This window comes from Glarea lozoyensis (genome assembly GCF_000409485.1).
Source record: "Glarea lozoyensis ATCC 20868 chromosome Unknown GLAREA6, whole genome shotgun sequence".
NCBI classification, from domain to species: Eukaryota; Fungi; Ascomycota; class Leotiomycetes; order Helotiales; family Helotiaceae; genus Glarea; species Glarea lozoyensis.
Window position 1 is genome coordinate 2,368,272 of NW_007361001.1, and position 18,214 is coordinate 2,386,485.

General features: G+C 47.6%; 7 protein-coding genes across 7 annotated transcripts; 3 read left to right on the forward strand and 4 right to left on the reverse strand.

Moving 5' to 3' along the window:
* Positions 1-381: 381 nt before the first annotated feature.
* On the reverse strand, positions 382-2,752 carry GLAREA_03114 (uncharacterized protein; the record flags this gene model as incomplete). The annotated part of the gene is made up of 4 exons (XM_008088199.1): positions 382-589; positions 637-767; positions 817-2,640; positions 2,708-2,752. The coding sequence occupies 4 exons, from the start codon at positions 2,750-2,752 to the stop codon at positions 382-384; spliced, it is 2,208 nt and encodes a 735-aa protein (XP_008086390.1).
* Positions 2,753-3,158: 406 nt separating this feature from the next.
* Positions 3,159-4,354, forward strand: GLAREA_03115 (uncharacterized protein; the record flags this gene model as incomplete). Its single annotated transcript, XM_008088200.1, has 4 exons — positions 3,159-3,191; positions 3,238-3,244; positions 3,299-3,609; positions 3,656-4,354. The coding sequence occupies 4 exons, from the start codon at positions 3,159-3,161 to the stop codon at positions 4,352-4,354; spliced, it is 1,050 nt and encodes a 349-aa protein (XP_008086391.1).
* A 720-nt stretch (positions 4,355-5,074) lies between these two features.
* On the forward strand, positions 5,075-6,514 carry GLAREA_03116 (alpha/beta-Hydrolase; the record flags this gene model as incomplete). Its single annotated transcript, XM_008088201.1, has 1 exon — positions 5,075-6,514. One exon carries the CDS (start codon positions 5,075-5,077, stop codon positions 6,512-6,514), a length of 1,440 nt encoding a protein of 479 aa, XP_008086392.1.
* A 457-nt stretch (positions 6,515-6,971) lies between these two features.
* On the reverse strand, positions 6,972-8,537 carry GLAREA_03117 (Thiolase-like protein; the record flags this gene model as incomplete). Its single annotated transcript, XM_008088202.1, has 4 exons — positions 6,972-7,109; positions 7,159-8,240; positions 8,292-8,394; positions 8,478-8,537. 4 exons carry the CDS (start codon positions 8,535-8,537, stop codon positions 6,972-6,974), a joined length of 1,383 nt encoding a protein of 460 aa, XP_008086393.1.
* A 2,799-nt stretch (positions 8,538-11,336) lies between these two features.
* GLAREA_03118 (RNA-binding, RBD) lies at positions 11,337-12,062 on the reverse strand (the record flags this gene model as incomplete). The annotated part of the gene is made up of 5 exons (XM_008088203.1): positions 11,337-11,410; positions 11,467-11,699; positions 11,749-11,855; positions 11,915-11,987; positions 12,043-12,062. The coding sequence occupies 5 exons, from the start codon at positions 12,060-12,062 to the stop codon at positions 11,337-11,339; spliced, it is 507 nt and encodes a 168-aa protein (XP_008086394.1).
* A 3,020-nt stretch (positions 12,063-15,082) lies between these two features.
* Positions 15,083-16,330, reverse strand: GLAREA_03119 (uncharacterized protein; the record flags this gene model as incomplete). The annotated part of the gene is made up of 5 exons (XM_008088204.1): positions 15,083-15,461; positions 15,552-15,722; positions 15,789-15,894; positions 15,953-15,984; positions 16,272-16,330. 5 exons carry the CDS (start codon positions 16,328-16,330, stop codon positions 15,083-15,085), a joined length of 747 nt encoding a protein of 248 aa, XP_008086395.1.
* An 856-nt stretch (positions 16,331-17,186) lies between these two features.
* Positions 17,187-18,188, forward strand: GLAREA_03120 (EF-hand; the record flags this gene model as incomplete). The annotated part of the gene is made up of 4 exons (XM_008088205.1): positions 17,187-17,227; positions 17,294-17,312; positions 17,377-18,117; positions 18,168-18,188. The coding sequence occupies 4 exons, from the start codon at positions 17,187-17,189 to the stop codon at positions 18,186-18,188; spliced, it is 822 nt and encodes a 273-aa protein (XP_008086396.1).
* Between the last annotated feature and the right edge of the window lie 26 nt (positions 18,189-18,214).

Consider the following 18,214-nt stretch of genomic DNA (forward strand, 5'->3'; position numbering starts at 1 on the left):
AATTAAAGGGCGAGAATTGAAAAGTTGGAATTACTGGCTGGGCTTGGGTACCGAACCGCCAGGTCTCTACTATAAAGTTCTATCGCTGCTTGCTGATACGCTCTGATGAAATCCAGAGGGCAAGACATCTAGGTACACGGTACAACATATGGAACCTCAAAAGGACGAAACGCCGACCGGATGTCCAAGGAAATCAACATTGAATCTTCATCAGCAGGTACTAGAAGCAGAACATTCATATCTCATCAAACAAGCTGTTATAAACAGCTTGGCCGTATCCTCCAGATAATCCAATCTTTACACCATCAACTCCTACCATATCCACTGTAATCCCCACTTGTACGCCGGCAAAATCTACATTAACAGTCGTGACAAGCTTGTCTAGCTCATCTCAACATCCTGGGTATCATCAAGAACCTCGTCGTTGCCTCCAAGTTCCTTCTCTACTTCGTCAGAAACGAAGCCTTCGTAATCCTCGAGATTCTTTTGTATGTGGACCTTGAATCTGATAATGTCGTTCAACATTTTCTCAATTTCTGTATGCAATTCCTCTCGTAGGGAGTTGGCTCGGAGAGTGAGCTGCTCAAACCTAACTCTGTTAGATTGTCCATCCTGGGACGTTGGACGGAAACTTACTCAATGTTTGTGTTCATCTCTCGCTGCTCCATAAGCTGGACAGATTCAGTAAGACCTGCTCGCATCTTCGCCAATTCTTTCTCCATCTTCTCAATTTGTGTGTCAGAAGCTAGCTTCTGTGTATGGGTGATCTGGTTGGTGTTAGCCCATGCAAGTGTCTGAACAGAATACTATGCTTACCTCTTTTGTCTTCTCGTACTCCTCTTCCGCAGCTCGAACTCGGTGTTCCAGAGCTTCCACCTCACCTCGCTTGTCTTCGATGGCTTCCTTAATGCCATCGAGTAAGTCGTGGTGTTTCATCATCTCGTCCATGGCTACCGTTCTACGCTCCGATATCTCTTTCCTAAGACTTAGAAAGCTAGGTTTCAATTGCCCGCGAAGATCTAAATTGAGCATATGGGCGGGTTGGTAACCAGTGACAGCATCGGCAAGCAGTCTGTCGCTTTCTGGGCTCCCGCTGCTGGATGCACCCATTTGAGAAGCCGAAAAATTAGGGCCTTCATTTGCCATTACTTGAAGCTCGAAGTTCTTTCCTTTAGCGTTTGGCGCCGTCGATGGAATAAGACCAATCTGGTATCCAATACTGTTGTATTTCTCAACCATTCTTTCCAGGTCATCAAGCTTTCGACTAGCTTCACCTTCCTTCTCGGATACCTTCTTCTTTGCTTCCTCAAGCCTCAAAGATGTTGCCTCAATCCCCTTTTGGAGGCGCTCTCTTTCCGTCGTCATCCGATCAATGTCTGCCGTACTGATACCTTGATCGTCGACAGCTTGCTGCAGACTTGATCGCTCCTCGTCGGCTTCCTTTAGTTCTTGCATGACTTTATCCAGCTCTTCTTGTAAATACTGAATACGTGCTTCGTACTTCTCTGACTTTTGGTTCATTCGATTGTCGAACTCCTCGAATTTCACCTTATCCTCTTCCATTATCTTGAAATTGCGGTCCAAGGTGGCAACATCGGAACCTGACTTCTCCAAAACCTCAATATCCTTCTGAAGACGCCCGTTTTCTGCTTCTAGCATCTTTAATTCATTCAAATATTTAGCGTTTGAAGCATCAAATTCCTGCGCCATTGCTTCAACATGTGGAGCTAGGACCCGATCTTGATCGTCGTCCGCGGCATCATCGTCCATGGATAGCCAGTCACGGTATGCGCGACTAAGGAATTCAAAGACGATCTTATCACCACTAACATCGATACCGGCATCCGCGCAGGCGTCATCGTAGTGGTTGGCTCCGTAGCCATCTAGCATCACAGCGAGCTGCATCATCCAGTGAAGAAGCCCTAGGAAGATGTACCATGAATTTGCTGATCCCACTGCGCTGAGCGAGCTTTTGGTGATACTCTTTTGGAAGGGATACCGTAATTGGGCTAGGATGGGTGGGACTTCTTGGTCGATGCTCTTCTGAAATCGATAACTAGGATCAATCCGATGGTAAAGCCACTGGAACATATAGACGAAGTCCTTTTGGGTCGGGGACTTTATAGTGTTTCCAGATATGTTATGCTTCATCTCCATTTCGAAGTTGTTTTGTGCCATGTAATCCAACAGCTCTTGGCCAATCTTCGTCTGGTATGATCGGTCCTTGAGCGGACGCGGGTCTTTCGGTACGCCCGCGGGTTGAGGTGCTTGTTGAAAGAAACTTTGGTGAGCCATAGGTCCGCCAGAAGAAGCCCGCGATCTATAAATGCTCCCTCGTCGTTCGGTGGGTTCTTGCTGGCCCATTCCGCCAGGCGCAAAGCTCTTCCTCGCAGCGCTATTTTGAAAAGATGACCTCTTCACCGATGACATTCCTAGTTCAGCCAAGTTTGTACCGGACGACGATCTTCCAAACTGCGGTTGATTTGGTCTCGAGGGCGCGAGCGAGGCGCGCGAACCTGATATTGATCGCCCATGGCTTGCTGTGAACGGCGCGTTGTGATTTCCAGACATCGAATTAGAGCGCTTTAATGCTGAAGCAGGTTGTGGCAGGTTCGAGTTGAAGTTAATCCCACCCAGCGTCTTTGAACTCATTAGCTCATGTTCGTCTTGAAATGAATCAACAATGCAACAATGGATGTATACTTACTTCCCGAGGGCGGCGCACAGAGAATATGCCAGTTTCTTGAGACATTTTGTCGCGCTTGCGCCTCGAAAGCGGACGGTCTTCAAAGCAAGTGAGTAATCCAGTAGTACTATGTAAGATATGGCACGTTTATGTATTGCGTTAGAAAGCGCGAAATGCAATATATTTGGATGTGGTTGATAACAACAGAATCGCATTAGCTGATTGGGCTGTAGTGGGTTGCTGTAAACAAAAGTACCGATTAAGCCTAGCGTCAAATCTGGTTGCCGTCCGCTATCTGCTAAATCACGTGCTGCTGAGCTATCAGCCTCGGCTCCGGCCACCGGCTTTTCTCAGTCGCGCATGTCGTTCTTCTCCAGACTCTAGATTGACAACTCCGTCGAAATTGGAAGCGGAGCGTTCACTTCCTCCCGTCTCTTCTCTATGCGTGTAATTTTGTAGGTATATCGCAATGATGGCCATCCGAGAAGATATCGTAGCGTCAGCTGTAAGCTTTCCATTCCGCTCCAACAGAATTTGCTAATAGTTTATAGGTGACATGTATGTTATCCTACCTATTGCTCTTAGAATGAATGTCCCTAACAGCTGTCGCAGTTCTTCAAGATCCAAGTGTCGCCGGGTCTCCAATAGAGAATCGAGTAGCATTTCTACAGTCCAAGAACTTGACTCAAGAGGAAGTTGATCTTGCTCTTGCCAGAGCAAATGGAGAGTCCGCTCCTCCAAGCCACTCGAATCATGCATCTCATCAAATAACTCGACAGCCTCCACAAAATTATGGAGGATATCAACAATATCAATGGCAGCAGCTACCTCCACCAGATGTTCCGAAACGAGACTGGAGAGACTGGTTCATTATGGCCACAGTAATGGGCGGGGTTGGCTACGGGTTATATTTTGTCGCAAAGGTAATCCAACCAGAACCAAAACTGAGCAGAAGCCTAATTTGATCAGCGATACGTATACCCGATTATTGCGCCACCCACCGCACCCCAGCTAGAGCAAGACAAGCAAGCTATCGACGATCAATTTGAAAAAGCGTTCTCATTGCTCGAACAGCTCTCTAAAGACACAGATGCGCTGAAAACCTCGGAGCAAGCCCGTACAGAGAGATTAGACACTGCATTGTCAGATGTGGAGGGGACAATCGAGGAACTTAAAACTGCTAGCAGGAGACGGGAAGAAGAGGCTCGACGGATGAGCGATGAGGTTCGGGGTCTTAAGGATCTCGTACCCAAGGCGATGGAAGGACAGAAGGAAACCACCGACACAAGGCTTAGAGAGCTGAATACCGAACTCAAGAGTCTCAAGACTCTAATGAGTCAGAGGCTAAACCCACAAGCTACATCAAGTTCCGCTTCATATAGTCGTCCGTCATCAGCACAAAACTCAACAGCCACCACTACTAGCACGCCAAACTCAGCTTCGACGACAGATACCGCGATACCCAAACCGGCAACAGTAAGCAATGGAACAGGCGCAGACGCTGGGACTTCAGGTGGGAGGAGTGCCAGTTCCTACGGTACTGGCTTACCAGCCGGGAAAGCTGCAATTCCAGCATGGCAACTCGCTGCTTCGAACAAGAGTGCCACATCTGGTAGTAGTGCAGCAGGGTCCAACAATGGATCACAGGAGACATCTGGAGCGGCATAAGTCAGGTTCTACCTATGGGTAGATGGATAATGAAGGTTTGCATATGATGGCGCACATGGGATGTAACAATTTTGGGAATTTTGGGTTCCCGCATTTACTAATATTATCTATTGTCATCACCACAAAGTGATGTTCATAGCGCCTATGCGTTCAAACACACAAGAAAAGCAAATATTAGTGTCGACTGGGTCGACGGTCTCAGTAAACTGGCTCTTCGCAAGATGCATGTCACTTTGTAGCCACGTTGTGACACGCCCGGTTATCAACCAGTTTCTGAGAAAAAAATCAATCACCCCCAGGGTAGCTGTCGCCCTGCATGCATTTACACTCAGGAGTCACGTCAGGACCGTTAGTGTCTCGACAAGTCGACGATGCCAATAGGCCCAACATTGCCTCGCAAGGAATCGCCTCGGACCTCCAAGTCAGGCGGGGAAAGTGGTGCCGAGGCTCGGCATGTAGTCTTAGCTATTGGCCTCGCCTCCGGATAGCTTCGTGCTAGCGTTTCGCAAGCTCTACCTGTTAGTATCTACATCATGGATAAGTATTCTTGCGATTTGTTCATTTCCTACCTCTCTGGGGCCTTCTCTTTTCGTATCATTTATTTATTGCTATTTCGCGTTTTGAGTCTATTGGCGCTGCTCAATCCCCATCTCCTTTTCCTTTTCCGTCATCGACTCAGTTGCATCGAAGTCCACGCGTCTTTGTGTCTGGAGAATCACGATGGACGCTTCTCCTGCGGCTTTGATAAAGGCTCTGGTCCCCAAAATCCCGTTGCTGGGTAAGACCGCATTCTCCCATACTCTAGGTTTTTCAGAGCAGTCGAGCAAATGGGATTTGCGGACTGCCATGACTATCAACGTCATCCGCTCCTTCATCATCGATACGCCACCAAGTGCAATATCGAAAACTCAGAAACTAACTCTGAGAGATCCGGGAGTAAAGGGCAGAATGTGGATTAGTAGGACAACTTTGTCGACGCCTAAGGAGGACGATGTGACGCAAGCCCTATTTTCCGCAATTGAGACCATGAAAGAGCCAGGTGCACCACGGGGAGGGTTCAAACATCCATCAATGGTGCCAGTAGAAGCAGAGTGGACGGGCTACCGGTCTGGAGCAACAAAAGCATCAACCGAGCTTAGGATCTCAGAGAAAGAGAAATATAGAGAACTAATGAAGGAAGCCACCTCTTCAACTACAGTCCTCTATTTCCATGGAGGAGCATATTATCTTATGGATCCTTGTTCGCACCGTGTTACTTGTAAGAAACTGGCCAAATTAACGAAAGGCCGATGTCTTTCGGTCCGCTATAGACTTGCTCCCCAAGCTGCTTTTCCAACTCAGCTTCTCGACGCTCTAGTGTCATACCTCAACCTCTTATACCCTTGCTCGGATGCCTTTCATGACTCTGTAAAACCAGAACATATTGCATTTGCAGGCGACTCAGCAGGTGGAAATCTAGCACTTGCACTCCTACAACTCCTGCTAGAATTCAAACGACAGGACCGTAAAGTCATGTGGAACGGTGCTGAGAGAGAAATCCCTCTCCCAGCAGGAGTAGCTACCGCGTCAGCATGGTGCGATATAACTCATTCATCTCCCTCATGCTCTACAAATCGACATTACGACTATCTCCCTTCTCATCATGATGTGCCTGCCACTGGTCGCGTCTATCCAGCATGCGATATATGGCCGACCAACCCGCCTCGAAAACAACTATACGCAGACGACGCAGTCCTCACACATCCTCTAGTGTCTCCAATTATCGCAAAGTCCTGGGAGGGTTCTTGTCCCATCTACATGCAAACGGGCGAAGAGCTCTTAAGCGACGAAGACAAATACGTCACTTACAAAGCAGCGAAGCAAGGTGTTCCTGTTGTGTACGAGGAATATGAAGCGATGCCTCATTGTTTTGCGATGCTTCTTGAGGCTCTGCCTTCAAGTAGGTTGTTTTTCGATCGCTGGGCAGGATTCATTTCAGATGTCACCAATGGACGGGAAGTCGTCACCAAGGGGACCTTGATAAGGGCGAAAACTATGGCAGAAGAGACTGTGGATCTGGGGAAGCTGAGCAGTTTTACTGATGAAGAGGTTTTGGGGAGGATGAACTCAAGAGTGGAGAAGATGACGGCACAGAAACCGGATCAGATTTCGAAGCTGTAAAGAGTGAGATTTGAGCACTGTGGTTTAGTATATTTGTAAATGACTGATGAGCTTTGTATATACAACATAGTAATCTGAGCGGCACCAACCCTTTCCAGATGGCATGTTTCGAAGTGACTGGTATTGCAATCTCACCGGTTGCATCGAAGCAATTGGCCCTACTTTAGTATACAAAGATGCCATTAGAAAAGAGATAGCTTATAGTTGCTCATATGTCAATTCGCACAGGGCAGCTCATGTGCGCGACGAATCAATTGACCCTCCGCCGTCAAGTGCACACTGTCTATATGATGATAACGCAAGCCCACAGAGCACCAAAAACAGACGAATATATTAATTTAATCTTTAATTCTAAGACGCGAAACCCCATGCTTTAGGTTGATCATCTACTGCCCGAAACTCCCACATTCTATTCGAGATAGAAATGACACCATGAACACCTATATATGCTTTGAACTCAATTCTTCACCTCATACGTTCTACGGAACATGTCGTCAACTTTTGTCAGGTAGTAAACGTCCTTAGCAATCGTCTCGGCACTGCCAGATGGGGTATAACTCTTTTGCAAATGCGCCTTCTTTCGGAGTTCGCACATCTAGAGTAATTATTAGTAGCGCTCAACCAGTTCACAATCAAAAACTTACATCATCGAAAACCTGTGGAGCTACTGTTGAGCGTGCAGCAAGTCTTTCCTGCAAGTTCAACGCCTTTTGAATAGCTTCGGTTGATCCATTGACCTTCAACGAAAACAAACTCGAGGCCAAACCGCTTCCGTAGCTGTAAACGCCGATCCTCTTTCCTTGCAAAGTAGCGCTGTCCACATTGGCCAACAAACTCACAAGACCACCGTACACACTCGCGCAATACATGTTACCGCACATTGTTGGAACTTGGATACTTGGGCCAACGCGCTCGTTGAACCGCTTCTTGGTCAATCCCATAAAGGTCTTTTCCACAACCTTGTCAGTTAGGGACTTCTCGTATTCCATATCCCTGAGTTCCGCGGGGACATCAGCAAAGGCTGGAGAAGAGGGGTTGGCAAGGAAGTCGTTGTAAAGCAGTCTGGCGTATGACTTGGCGACCAATTTGCAAGTTGGGGTGTGAAAAGTCATGTAGTCGAATCTGTCCAAGCCACCAGAAGGAGTTGCCCCGTTTCCATTGGCATGGCCATTCACACCTTTAGCAGCCTCTTTCAAAGTTGCCTCTCTCTTGTTGTACGCCTTGTAGCAGGCGTCGACGGCTTCGGTATAGCATCTGTTGGAGAAATGACCGTCCACAATCGGGTACTCGCTGGTCAAATCTGGCTTGTAGAAATCGTAGGCGTGTTGCATGTAGGTTCCTCGTAGACCGGCTTCGATTGTGACTGGAGCGTCTGGGCCGATCAACATGGCAACGGCACCAGCTCCACCAGTTGGGCGAGCAGCTCCCTTTGCGTAGAGAGCAATGTCTCCTGCTACAACAATGGCATCACGTCCATCCCAGCCAGAGGATTCGACCCAATTGACGGCGTTGAAAACGGCATTTGTTCCTCCGTAGCAAGCGTTTATGGTATCAACTCCCTCGATGTTCGTGTTGTCGCCAAAAAGTTGCATAAGAACAGACTTGACGGACTTCGACTTGTCAAGAATAGTCTCAGTACCGACCTCGAGACGGCCAATGGAGTTTGTGTCGATCTTGTACTTGCTGAGAAGTCTCGAGACAACAGTGAGAGCGAAGGAATAGATATCTGAACAGGGTCAGCTGGAGGTAGGTGAGGGTGTCAGAAGTTCCAGTATACCTTCTCTGTCGTCGCAGAAGCTCATCTTCGTCTGGCCCAGACCAATTGTGTATTTTCCCTGGGACACGCCATCGAATTTCTCCAACTCTGACTGCTCAACACACTGTCACACGAGCAATTGGTTAGCCATATGAATTACCAAACCTGCATTTTCCTGGACATTGTACGAAGGCGATCCTAGCATACCTGGTTTGGGAAGTAAATTTCAATGGCCTTGATGCCGATATTCTGGGGGCGCGAAGACATGATAGAGGCGGTGAAGATGTTTTTGTTGATGGAGAGGTGGGGTATTATTTACAAAAGCGAACTTTGAGCTTTTGGTGCGAGGACTTGATCGCTCGTAAACTGGATTGCAGAATTGTTAGAGAAGGGCTCAAAGGAAGAATGACGGGTGTGAATGAACAATTGTCGGAAGACTAGTCTAGTCCCTGGAAATTTCATAAAGGCGCCAAAAAAAAAGATATTTGGTGTTCCACGCACTCGCTCTAACCCCAACAAAACAAGGGTGCGCTCCCGCTCGGTAGAGATTCACGTACCTTTAATCCACGGTCGAAGAAGATAGACTCGAGACAAGACTTTGGGTCACTGTATTGGGTTTACTGAAGGGGGAGAGAGAAGAAGGTTGCCTCAGGAGAAAGACTGTGTGAGAGGAAAATGTGACTTTGATTGAGTCGCTGCGCCCACTGGCGCGCACGCATTTGCTCCCCACAATATTGGAGGTACATAGGCCATTATCGGCGGAACTTGGAAGCCTCCAAGGTTGCCAGGGTGCCAGCGCACTTCTCGTGGACTCGTGGACTCGTGGATCCTGCGAATCCTGACACACTTACTCCGTAGAGAGCAGATTGTGCTGTCGAAGTCAGGATTCAAAAAAGATAAGGTGACTGTTGTAATACAACCTTGGAAAGCCATTCCATAACCAGATACTTCTTGCTAATAGCCAGTCAGAGACCCTGCACAAATTGTCAAACAAAAAATAGCTCCAGCGCCGCCACCTAGTACTGTAAGGTACGAGCCAGCCTTTCCGTTCCCGCCGTCGCCTCCAAAGTCACACCTTGGGCCTGATCACGTTCATTTTTTTCAACATCATCTTCCTGGACAGTCTATGGCTCACCGCAGGTGCTCCAGATCCGAGTAGCAGGTGTGTTATTATGGCAACACACCTCATTCTTCGGATCAAGGTAAAATACAGCTTTCGTCTAACCATTGTATGGTAAAGCTAGCATGACCGCACTCCTGTAACACTTAATACTCAGTCACCACCTGAGCACTCGTTGATGGGAGCTTTGTCCCATACTCGGGGTAAGCAAAACAGCTTGGTAGCCGAAATGGCTTGTTTTCGGACTTTATGAAGAAGGCGCACTTTTCTTTTCCCAAAATCGGGGGATTTCGCGACCTCTAAATTTTCGACCTCAAGAATACTATAACCATAACTATACTAAAAATGATATAAGTCAACAGAAGCGTTTTCTATTTCACTAAATTGTTTACAATTAAATACTATAAGCTACACTATTGAAACAAGCGAGTTCTAATATATTTCGAAAGTAGAATTTTGGGTGCGAAACAAACTATTTCGAATACCAAGCCGTTCTGCTTACCCCGAGTATGGAACTCTAGCTTCCCTCATGAGTGGTGACCGAGTATTACTTGGAACCCTCACATAATCCTCACCTACACAGTTCCAATCTAGAACTCCAGAGGAAAATCATACAGGCACAAATAACATATGTTGAATTGTGACAACTCTCGTGCTATTTTGTCTCGTGGAGGACAAAATAAGTGGCAGTCGAAACACGACATTTCTTCGATTAAGTTGACGAAATATCGTATATTTAGCGAATTAACTTAGAGCATTATCACTATTTCGTCAATTATTTTAAGTAAATAAGATTTTTTTATTCTCTATTCGAAGTCGACTTATTATTTAGTTCAAGTTTAGTGGGTTAGTGACTGACACTTATTTTGTCCCCCGCGAGATTGTTTCACACGCTGCCCCATCTCATCGAGTACATGGCATTTCATTGGCTCGAATTGAATGACATATGAATGTACAACCCCCCGAAAGCTCTCTTGCCCTTGGGCATTCCATGAGATTTTTCTCTATCAAACCGCATTTCTCTTATGTATCTCGTATGAGAATTGCTATGTAGAGTCAAGAAGCTTGAGCTCTTTTGAGAGTAATCGTTAAGATCCAGTAACAGCTAGAATGAAAGCAACCAAACTAAACTTAGGTAACTTTTACCAATGCTTGATTATTGACAAATGAAAGTTGCAAGATTGGATTCGGATATTTCTGCTCTTCATCATACACCATGCGATTACTTTATCATAATTGGCTTCTCGCCCTCTTATTTAACAGCACATTTTGCTATTTCTTGCGCAGGAATTCATCCCTAAGGCAGCCTATGAGTAATGGTAACTTTAAGTATTAGCCGCTGTTCGGAAATATACCTCGAAACGACGCTCGAGTGTGGTGCGAACTACCATATGTCTATCCTCATTCTTATGGAAGCACAATCTTCGCCCCAAGTCTTCTCCCAACCGTAGTCTCGCTTGTATATTCTCGAAAAATGTGACTGAGCTTGTTCGACATCAAAAGTGGCAGGCTAGACAGTAGTGGTGATATGACTATAGAGAAAGTTGATCGTTCTAATAGAATATTCGTTTTAACCCGATGTCCTGGCCCCCGATGGGTAAAATAAGGGGGAGTCGAAGCAAAATTTCTTCGATGAAGTTGACATATTCGTATATTTAGTGGATTGACTTGGCACATTAACAGATATTTAGTGGATTAACTTGGCACATTATCAGATATTTAGTCAATTGCTTTCAGTAAATAGATATGGCGACATGTGATCAAAGGTGATAACCCTCCCCCCCCAACTCCAGAGCAAGCAAGGTCGAAACCGCATTCAAAAGACCACGAGAGCACCTTCACTGCAACTGAAACACCCAAGCTAACTTTTCTTGCCCTAAGTCGTACGAACGCGCGAGGTCGAGGTCGATGTCGAGGTCGGAGAGAACTGGTTCATCACAATGCATTTACTGCCATCGACCCCCACCCCCACCACCTTGTTGCTCGCCTTGACCATAGCCTTGTCCGCCTCCTTGGTAACCTTGAGCTGATTAGTATATAAAAGTTTCCTGGACGGACACTGATTCAAATACGTACCACCGCCACCACCTCCTGAATAACCGCCGCCTTGCCCACCGTAACCACCTCCACCCTGACCTCCGTATCCTCCGCCTTCACGGCCTCCTCCATATCCACCGCCACCGCCAGAGTTATAACCTCCACCACGATTGTAGCCTCCGCCACCCCCGCCGCGAGAGAAACCCCCGCCGCTCCCTCCTCCCGAGCCACGCTCAGAAGCTTTGTCTACGCGAATTGTGCGGCCATCAAACCTACAACGATTAGCGACTGATGGCGTCATATGTGGGGAAAGAAACGTACTCGATGTTGTTCATTGCAGTAATCGCGGCTTCGGCATCGGATTCTTGTCCGTAGCGGACGAAACCAAAACCACGGCTACGTCCAGTGTCGCGATCCTTGACAACGACCTGTATCCGGAAGAATTAGTGCGTTGCGCTTGTAAGATTGCGAGTTCAAGTGTGCTTACGGCTTCTTCAACGGCTCCGAATTCCTCGAACTTCTGACGGAGAGCATTCTCATCAGTGTGCCATGCGAGGCCTCTGTAACAGGTCAGCAGATGTATTGCAACAGCAAACGCGCAAAGGTGAAACTTACCCGATAAAGAGTTTGGACATCTTGGGATGTTGATTTGGATAGATCTGGCTCAAAGTCTCAATTTCCACGCGGCCAATTACACACAAGAAAGCGCGCCATGGCGACGGTGTCGTTGGTAAGAACGGACGAAAGACATGACGGGACACACAAAGAAATGTACATCGAGGCAGAACAGGAGTCTCCGGAGAGCGGAGAATGGAATGGAATGGTGAAGTGTGATCTTCTTCTTCATCGACACGATGTCGATGGAAGGCAGAAGAATAGTCAGCGCACAAGCAGGAGATCAACGAACTTTTGGATGATTGAGGCGAAAGTTGGCGCTGTTGTTGGCCGAGAGTTGTTGTTTTGTCGGACGACTGAAAGGACAGTACGAACGGAGGGGGGATGATTCTTGGTGTAGATCGGGAAGAATCGTGCAACAGATAGGTAAACTTGCGAAGAAGTTTTGGGGAGTGGGGGAAGTAGGTAGGTGGGAATGGGAGGATAGCAGGTCAAGAGAGAGGCCCAGATATGCGAGGGTTGCAGTCTCTGCACCACCTACCTTGCCCCTCCTGCCCCGCCTTCGCGTAATCCGCTAGCGCGGTTTGTCGCAGCACGATGTTTGCTCAGAACAATGGACGAAATATCGTTAGTTGGTCAATTATTTTGAAGAAACATGTTTCCTTTCAACTCTGTTCGAGAGAGATTGTAATCCAAGCTGCTTGCCAGCTCTACAGTATATAATACGTACAGAATACGAGTAGTAAGGAGGTTCCCTCATGTGAATTTTTGTCCCCCGCGAGCCAGGGTTTACCTCTGCCCCTCATCGCGGGCCTCCTAGTGGTCAAGGCTACTGACGCTAGTCTCGAAACGGTTGAATGCGCCCCTCGACCACCACGACGTCTCTTCACCAGTCCTCGACTCACAGGTGGCCATTCACCCACCATTCACCACTCACAGCTCACCGGCTCGAAACTGGCGATGGGCGTGAACCTGTTCTGGACCACCCACTGCTCTCACGGTCTTTCTGCCTTCCTGGCGCGTATTTCTTCCTTCACCTAATCGCGCCCGTCATCTCACAATACGAAGGCACGGAAGTCTGCGAGGTTGTTCCTCCTTCGATCACTACCTAGGTATACTTCGTAGTTACGCCCACGACGCGGCAAGTCTACCGGGTGAAGTCAACGGCAAAAGACTTTGCTTGTGAGGGTTGACAGGGACATGCGGGAAGAGAGAGCAGAACCATAAGAAATATGGATAGCCTCCAGAGGCAGATGGCGTACTTCATACCTACTTCTTACCGTTTCCTCGACCGCGACGACAGCCATCGTATGACACTCACATATCTTTGCCGACCGCCAATGCCTTCGCGCCTGTATGCGAGCAGCGAGCTCGAGAAACCTTACCACCGGAAGCCGTGGGATGTCTTGCGCGCACAGGGGGAAGCAAATTATTTCCCAGAGATTTTTGCCACCTTTCGGTGTGCTGAGTTTGGCTTGTGCTGAGTGGGGGGTGTGTCCCTTTCGTCGTGCCTTTCCATCTCGCATCTATCGATAACGTTGACAGCTTGGCATGCAGAAATGCAGAAATGCAGAAATGCAAAAGCGGCATCGCACTTTGCATGCACCTTGCTCAGGCAGAGTCAGAAACAATGTCCCCGTTCACCCGCCGCTTTGATGGTTCCCGAAGCCGAGTGTGAAACTCAACGACATGCGTCCTTTGTCATTATTGTGCCCACGCAGCCGGTCTGGGATATTTTCTGTGTTCCAAAACTTGTGTGGACCAGTCTCAGACGTCGAATCTCGGTCTCCGCGTCGTACCAAGTCGTCGTAAGGCGCCATGATCATACTTCCTTGTTTTGCTCTCACTTTCTACCTTGAGTCCATGCCGACAATCCCTCATATGGATACCTAAGTAGGTAGCACACCATTACCGTCAGTAAAAGCCTCAAAATATGCTTTTACCCTATTGACCCTGTTTGGAATATCATCATGATTGGCCTGACTGTCGGATCTGTCACAATCGCACTCACCCCTTCATTGCTTTTGTGCGCCGTGCTCTTGCGGCTGCTTCTAGGGGATCAGATAGCTGATTCCGCTTCGTTCGCTGGCGCCTTTTCTGACCTTAGCACAGCACAAAGTATGGTCTCATACTAAATGTATTAGTTTGGTCGTCCTCATTTGAAGACCACTTGTCTGAACATGAAATCCATCTCAATGACCTTGCATGGCGTACAGACCTGATGCATGGCCTTATTATCATCCTTTATCATTTCACACAGCGTGACTCGCATGGAGTAAAAATCATGTGACAAGAGCTAGTTGTCGGTTTGTCCAACGATGTTCTTCTCCACATATGATATAGTGGCAGTGGGGGCCGATTTGAGTGCGCTTGCTCGTAGGGCTGTAAACGACCCACACCGCTTTTTGAGCCCTTCTTTTTTCTCGAGAATGATAGTTCGTAATTATTGAGGATCGAAAGGAAATGTGATATCTGACATCTGGAGATCTACGGTTGTTGTGGATCAGGACCTCCGTGATAGTGTTTCGAGAACTGTGTTGCTGTGCTTGTCTGCGTTGGTGCTATTCAGTGGACTTGACCAGGCTCACGGAGGACAAGATAAGTGTCAGACACCTCCCCAATAATCTTTGGACTCAATAAGCTCATTTTGAACAGAGGCTTGCGGCATTATTTACCTGAAATAATGGAACAAATAATCAATAATGTGAAGCAATCCACTAAATATATGATAATTTGGCACTTCATCGAAGAAATTTTGCTTCGACTGCCACTTATTTTGTCCACGAGGAGCCAGTACATCGGTTTAAAAACGAATATTCTGGAAAAAAGTGCCAATTCTCTCTATAGTTATATCACCTATTAACGTCCAGCCTGGACAAGGTAAGTGTCAGTTACCTGCCCAATAATCATTAGACTCAATAAGTTGATTTCGACTACGGATGGCTTTGCCCTGGGTCTGTTGTACGAAAGGTACAGACAAACAGTTCTAGATGCAGTTCTAGTCTAGTGGATGGAAATAATGGCCCTTTCTGAAGGGAAATTATTTGGCTTTGCTGTCTCCGAAACCTGGCTTCTCTGTCTCCTCTTGTTCATCTGTGCTTCCATTCTTCTCAAGCTCTCGATCTAAAGCTTGTTTCGTACTTACTCCAGCCTGGGTCTTCCGGACTCGGTTCGCGAGATCCTTAATATGCTCATCTCCGCTCTCCGTGCTGAGAGAATCTAACGCGACTTCTAAGCTCAACAAGTAGTCGATGTTTGGGCCGCTTGGTCCTACGCTTCTATGGATGTGTTCTGCTAGCTTTTGAGGGTCTTGCGGGCCCATGAATTGGTCGTTGTCCGGTGTTCCTATATAAACTAAAGTATTGATGGTATCAGAGCCGTCGGACGGGTAGAACTGGGTGTAGTGGACTGAGTAGCCACTAAAGGGGGTCAGTAGTTTGCTCACGAGGTTGACACAGACTAAAGTGATGCACAGCGGTCAACAAAAGGTATACCAAGGTCACACTTACTTGATTTCTCGAATATCCAAATAGTCCTTTACCTCGTCAACTTTTGCCTTTTCGATTCGGTAAGCGATTCCCCATACTTTGTCGCTTGCATCTGGATGAGGATCATGGAGAGTCTCCCAAAACGAACGCTCGATTAACGTCACCACTCGACCAGGAGCTTCCGGGGTACCTCTGTGATCTTGACTTGTTTGTTCAGTTCAACTGGTTGCCAGCTTAAAGAAAGATCGTGGTCATTACCTAGCCTGATGATAGTCAGGGTGCGAGCTAGTAAACATACTGGAAGGAACATATACCTGCCAAAATCTCCGGACGTATCCCGTCACATAACCTGGAATTCGTTTATCTTTGGTGGTGGTCAGTAAGGAAAATTAAAGAAGCTCTGGGCCAACTGCTTTACGCACCAAATGATGGCGGGGGTTTCCAAATCAAGCTCCTATTACATTTTGTCAATTTTTGTCCTATAGATCCTGTACGGGCGGAGACATGTTGATGTGAGAAAAAGTGAAAGGGGCAACAACAGTATGGTTTAAGTCAGGACTTTTAGTGTATTTTTTCATAAGAACTGGGGTAAAGAGGAACGGAACGCTTTTAATAGAATATGAGAAGCAGGTGACACCCGATGAGAGTTCAAAGATACCTAATGACACGCGCATGTACCCGACTGATGGCAAACATAAAAGCTTGGTAATGGTTACAAACAAACATGTGAGATCGACGCACCCGTAGCCAAATAGCCAGAACTCGCCATTCTCTTCTCTTGGATTGCTACCGGTGGACATCTTGTCAGTCCAGCTTAGTTGGGAAAATTCGGGTATATGAAAAGTTGATTGTCAGATTGCTGATGCTGTGGTGGCCAGTACTAGGACCCCTCGGCCGCAAAAGACGTGGTGGTGGCGTCGGTAGGGGTGTTGCTAAAAGTTTATTCAATCTACTCCTGTCATACCGGTAGGAAGATTGATTATCGACGGTTTGATGTCTGTGAATCGCGGCAGACTGAATATATAATTCCGAGGGAGTGGTGCCTTGGGACTATGTTTCTGAGACGCCAAGTATTCCGTATACGAAAGCTATGCGATTATTGAGCTAGCGAGAGGCTACTGCTGACCAGCCTCGCAGTGGAGAAAATAAGTGGTAGTCGAAACTGGATCTACTTAGAGCAATCACATATTCCGTCAATTATTTCCAGTAAACCAGACAGAATACTTGAGTTCTATTCGAAGCTGACTGATTATTCAGTCCAAAAATTACTGCGGGTGGGCAGGTGACTGACACCTATTTTGTCCTCCGCGAGCCAGCTCATGTGTGTCACAAGAAAAACGTGATTGTTCGTCTTTTCCTGCCCTGCTCTTATTCAACACCACTCGCATTGTCTGACTGTCTCTGGCCTTCCTGATGTTTACAATCCCTTTGTGCAGATGTAGTCCAGTAGCCGAGCCTTGGAACTGCGCCTTGCCCTTGTGCCCCTCGCTCGTTGCTCCATTCAAATTCAGTACATCCCGGCAAGGCTGTGAGATTTCTGGCTCTGCATCTACTTCTCTTCGACCGCCAACCTTCAAAGCTGACATCGAATCTACCGTTCCTTTCCAGCAATTCCACTCCCTTTACCAGGCGCTGCTTCTTCAGCGCTGAATCATCATGGCATACAACCGAACCTTCAATCCCGACAGTCTCCCAGCGTATGATCAGCCGCCCCTCCTCCTTTTCCAGATTGCCCCGCAGTCGAGCTGACCAGACTATTACAGTTTTGCAGAACCAGAGCGGGTATTGATTCACGGCTTCTACTAAGCTTCACCATCACCATATAAACGCGACTAACCTCTCGCAGAAGCAAGGCGCTCCTCCTCCTCCTCAAGCTCCCCCCTCACACTCGCAAACCCCACCTCTTCAACATCATAACTCTCACCACGCGCAACAACATCACAGCGCCGCGCAGGAAGCTGCATACGCACAGCAGTACGGTAATAGACCACAACCCTCGTTACCGCGACCAGACCAGCGACAACAAGGCAGAGATCCAAGAAGATTGTCGCCGCAAATGCAGCCCTCAGCAAATTATGGCTACGGTGGCTCGCCGCCTGCCTCGAGCCACGGAGGATATGGTGGTCAGTCTCAGTCAACATCTGCATCGGGATATGCGGCAGCTTCAGGCCATGGACGTCCTCCCCCAGCTCAACAACGGCCCCCTCCAGTGTCGCGGCCTCCTCCTTCGCCGGCTCCACCGAATGGTGCCGATCCTGCGCTGTGGCCTCTCTTCAAGGCCGTCGATAAAGATGGTAGAGATCCTTCACCTGATTATTCTGTTTGCATTTCTAACCTCTCTGTAGGAAGTGGGCAGCTTAGTGAAACTGAGCTTCGAGCTGCGCTTGTAAATGGCGACTGGACTGCCTTCGATCCTCACACGGTTAAAATGATGATTCGGATGTTCGACTCGGACCGCTCCGGTCTGATCGGTTTCGAGGAATTCTGCGGATTGTGGGGATTCTTAGCAGCATGGCGCTCTTTGTTTGATCGGTTTGACGCTGATCGTAGCGGAAATATCAGCTTGGGGGAATATACCAACGCATTAGTGGCATTTGGATACCGACTAAGTCCAGGTTTTGTTGATACATTGTTCAGGACCTTCGACAAGAGAAATGAGGGCGCCATCAGCTTTGATCTGTTCG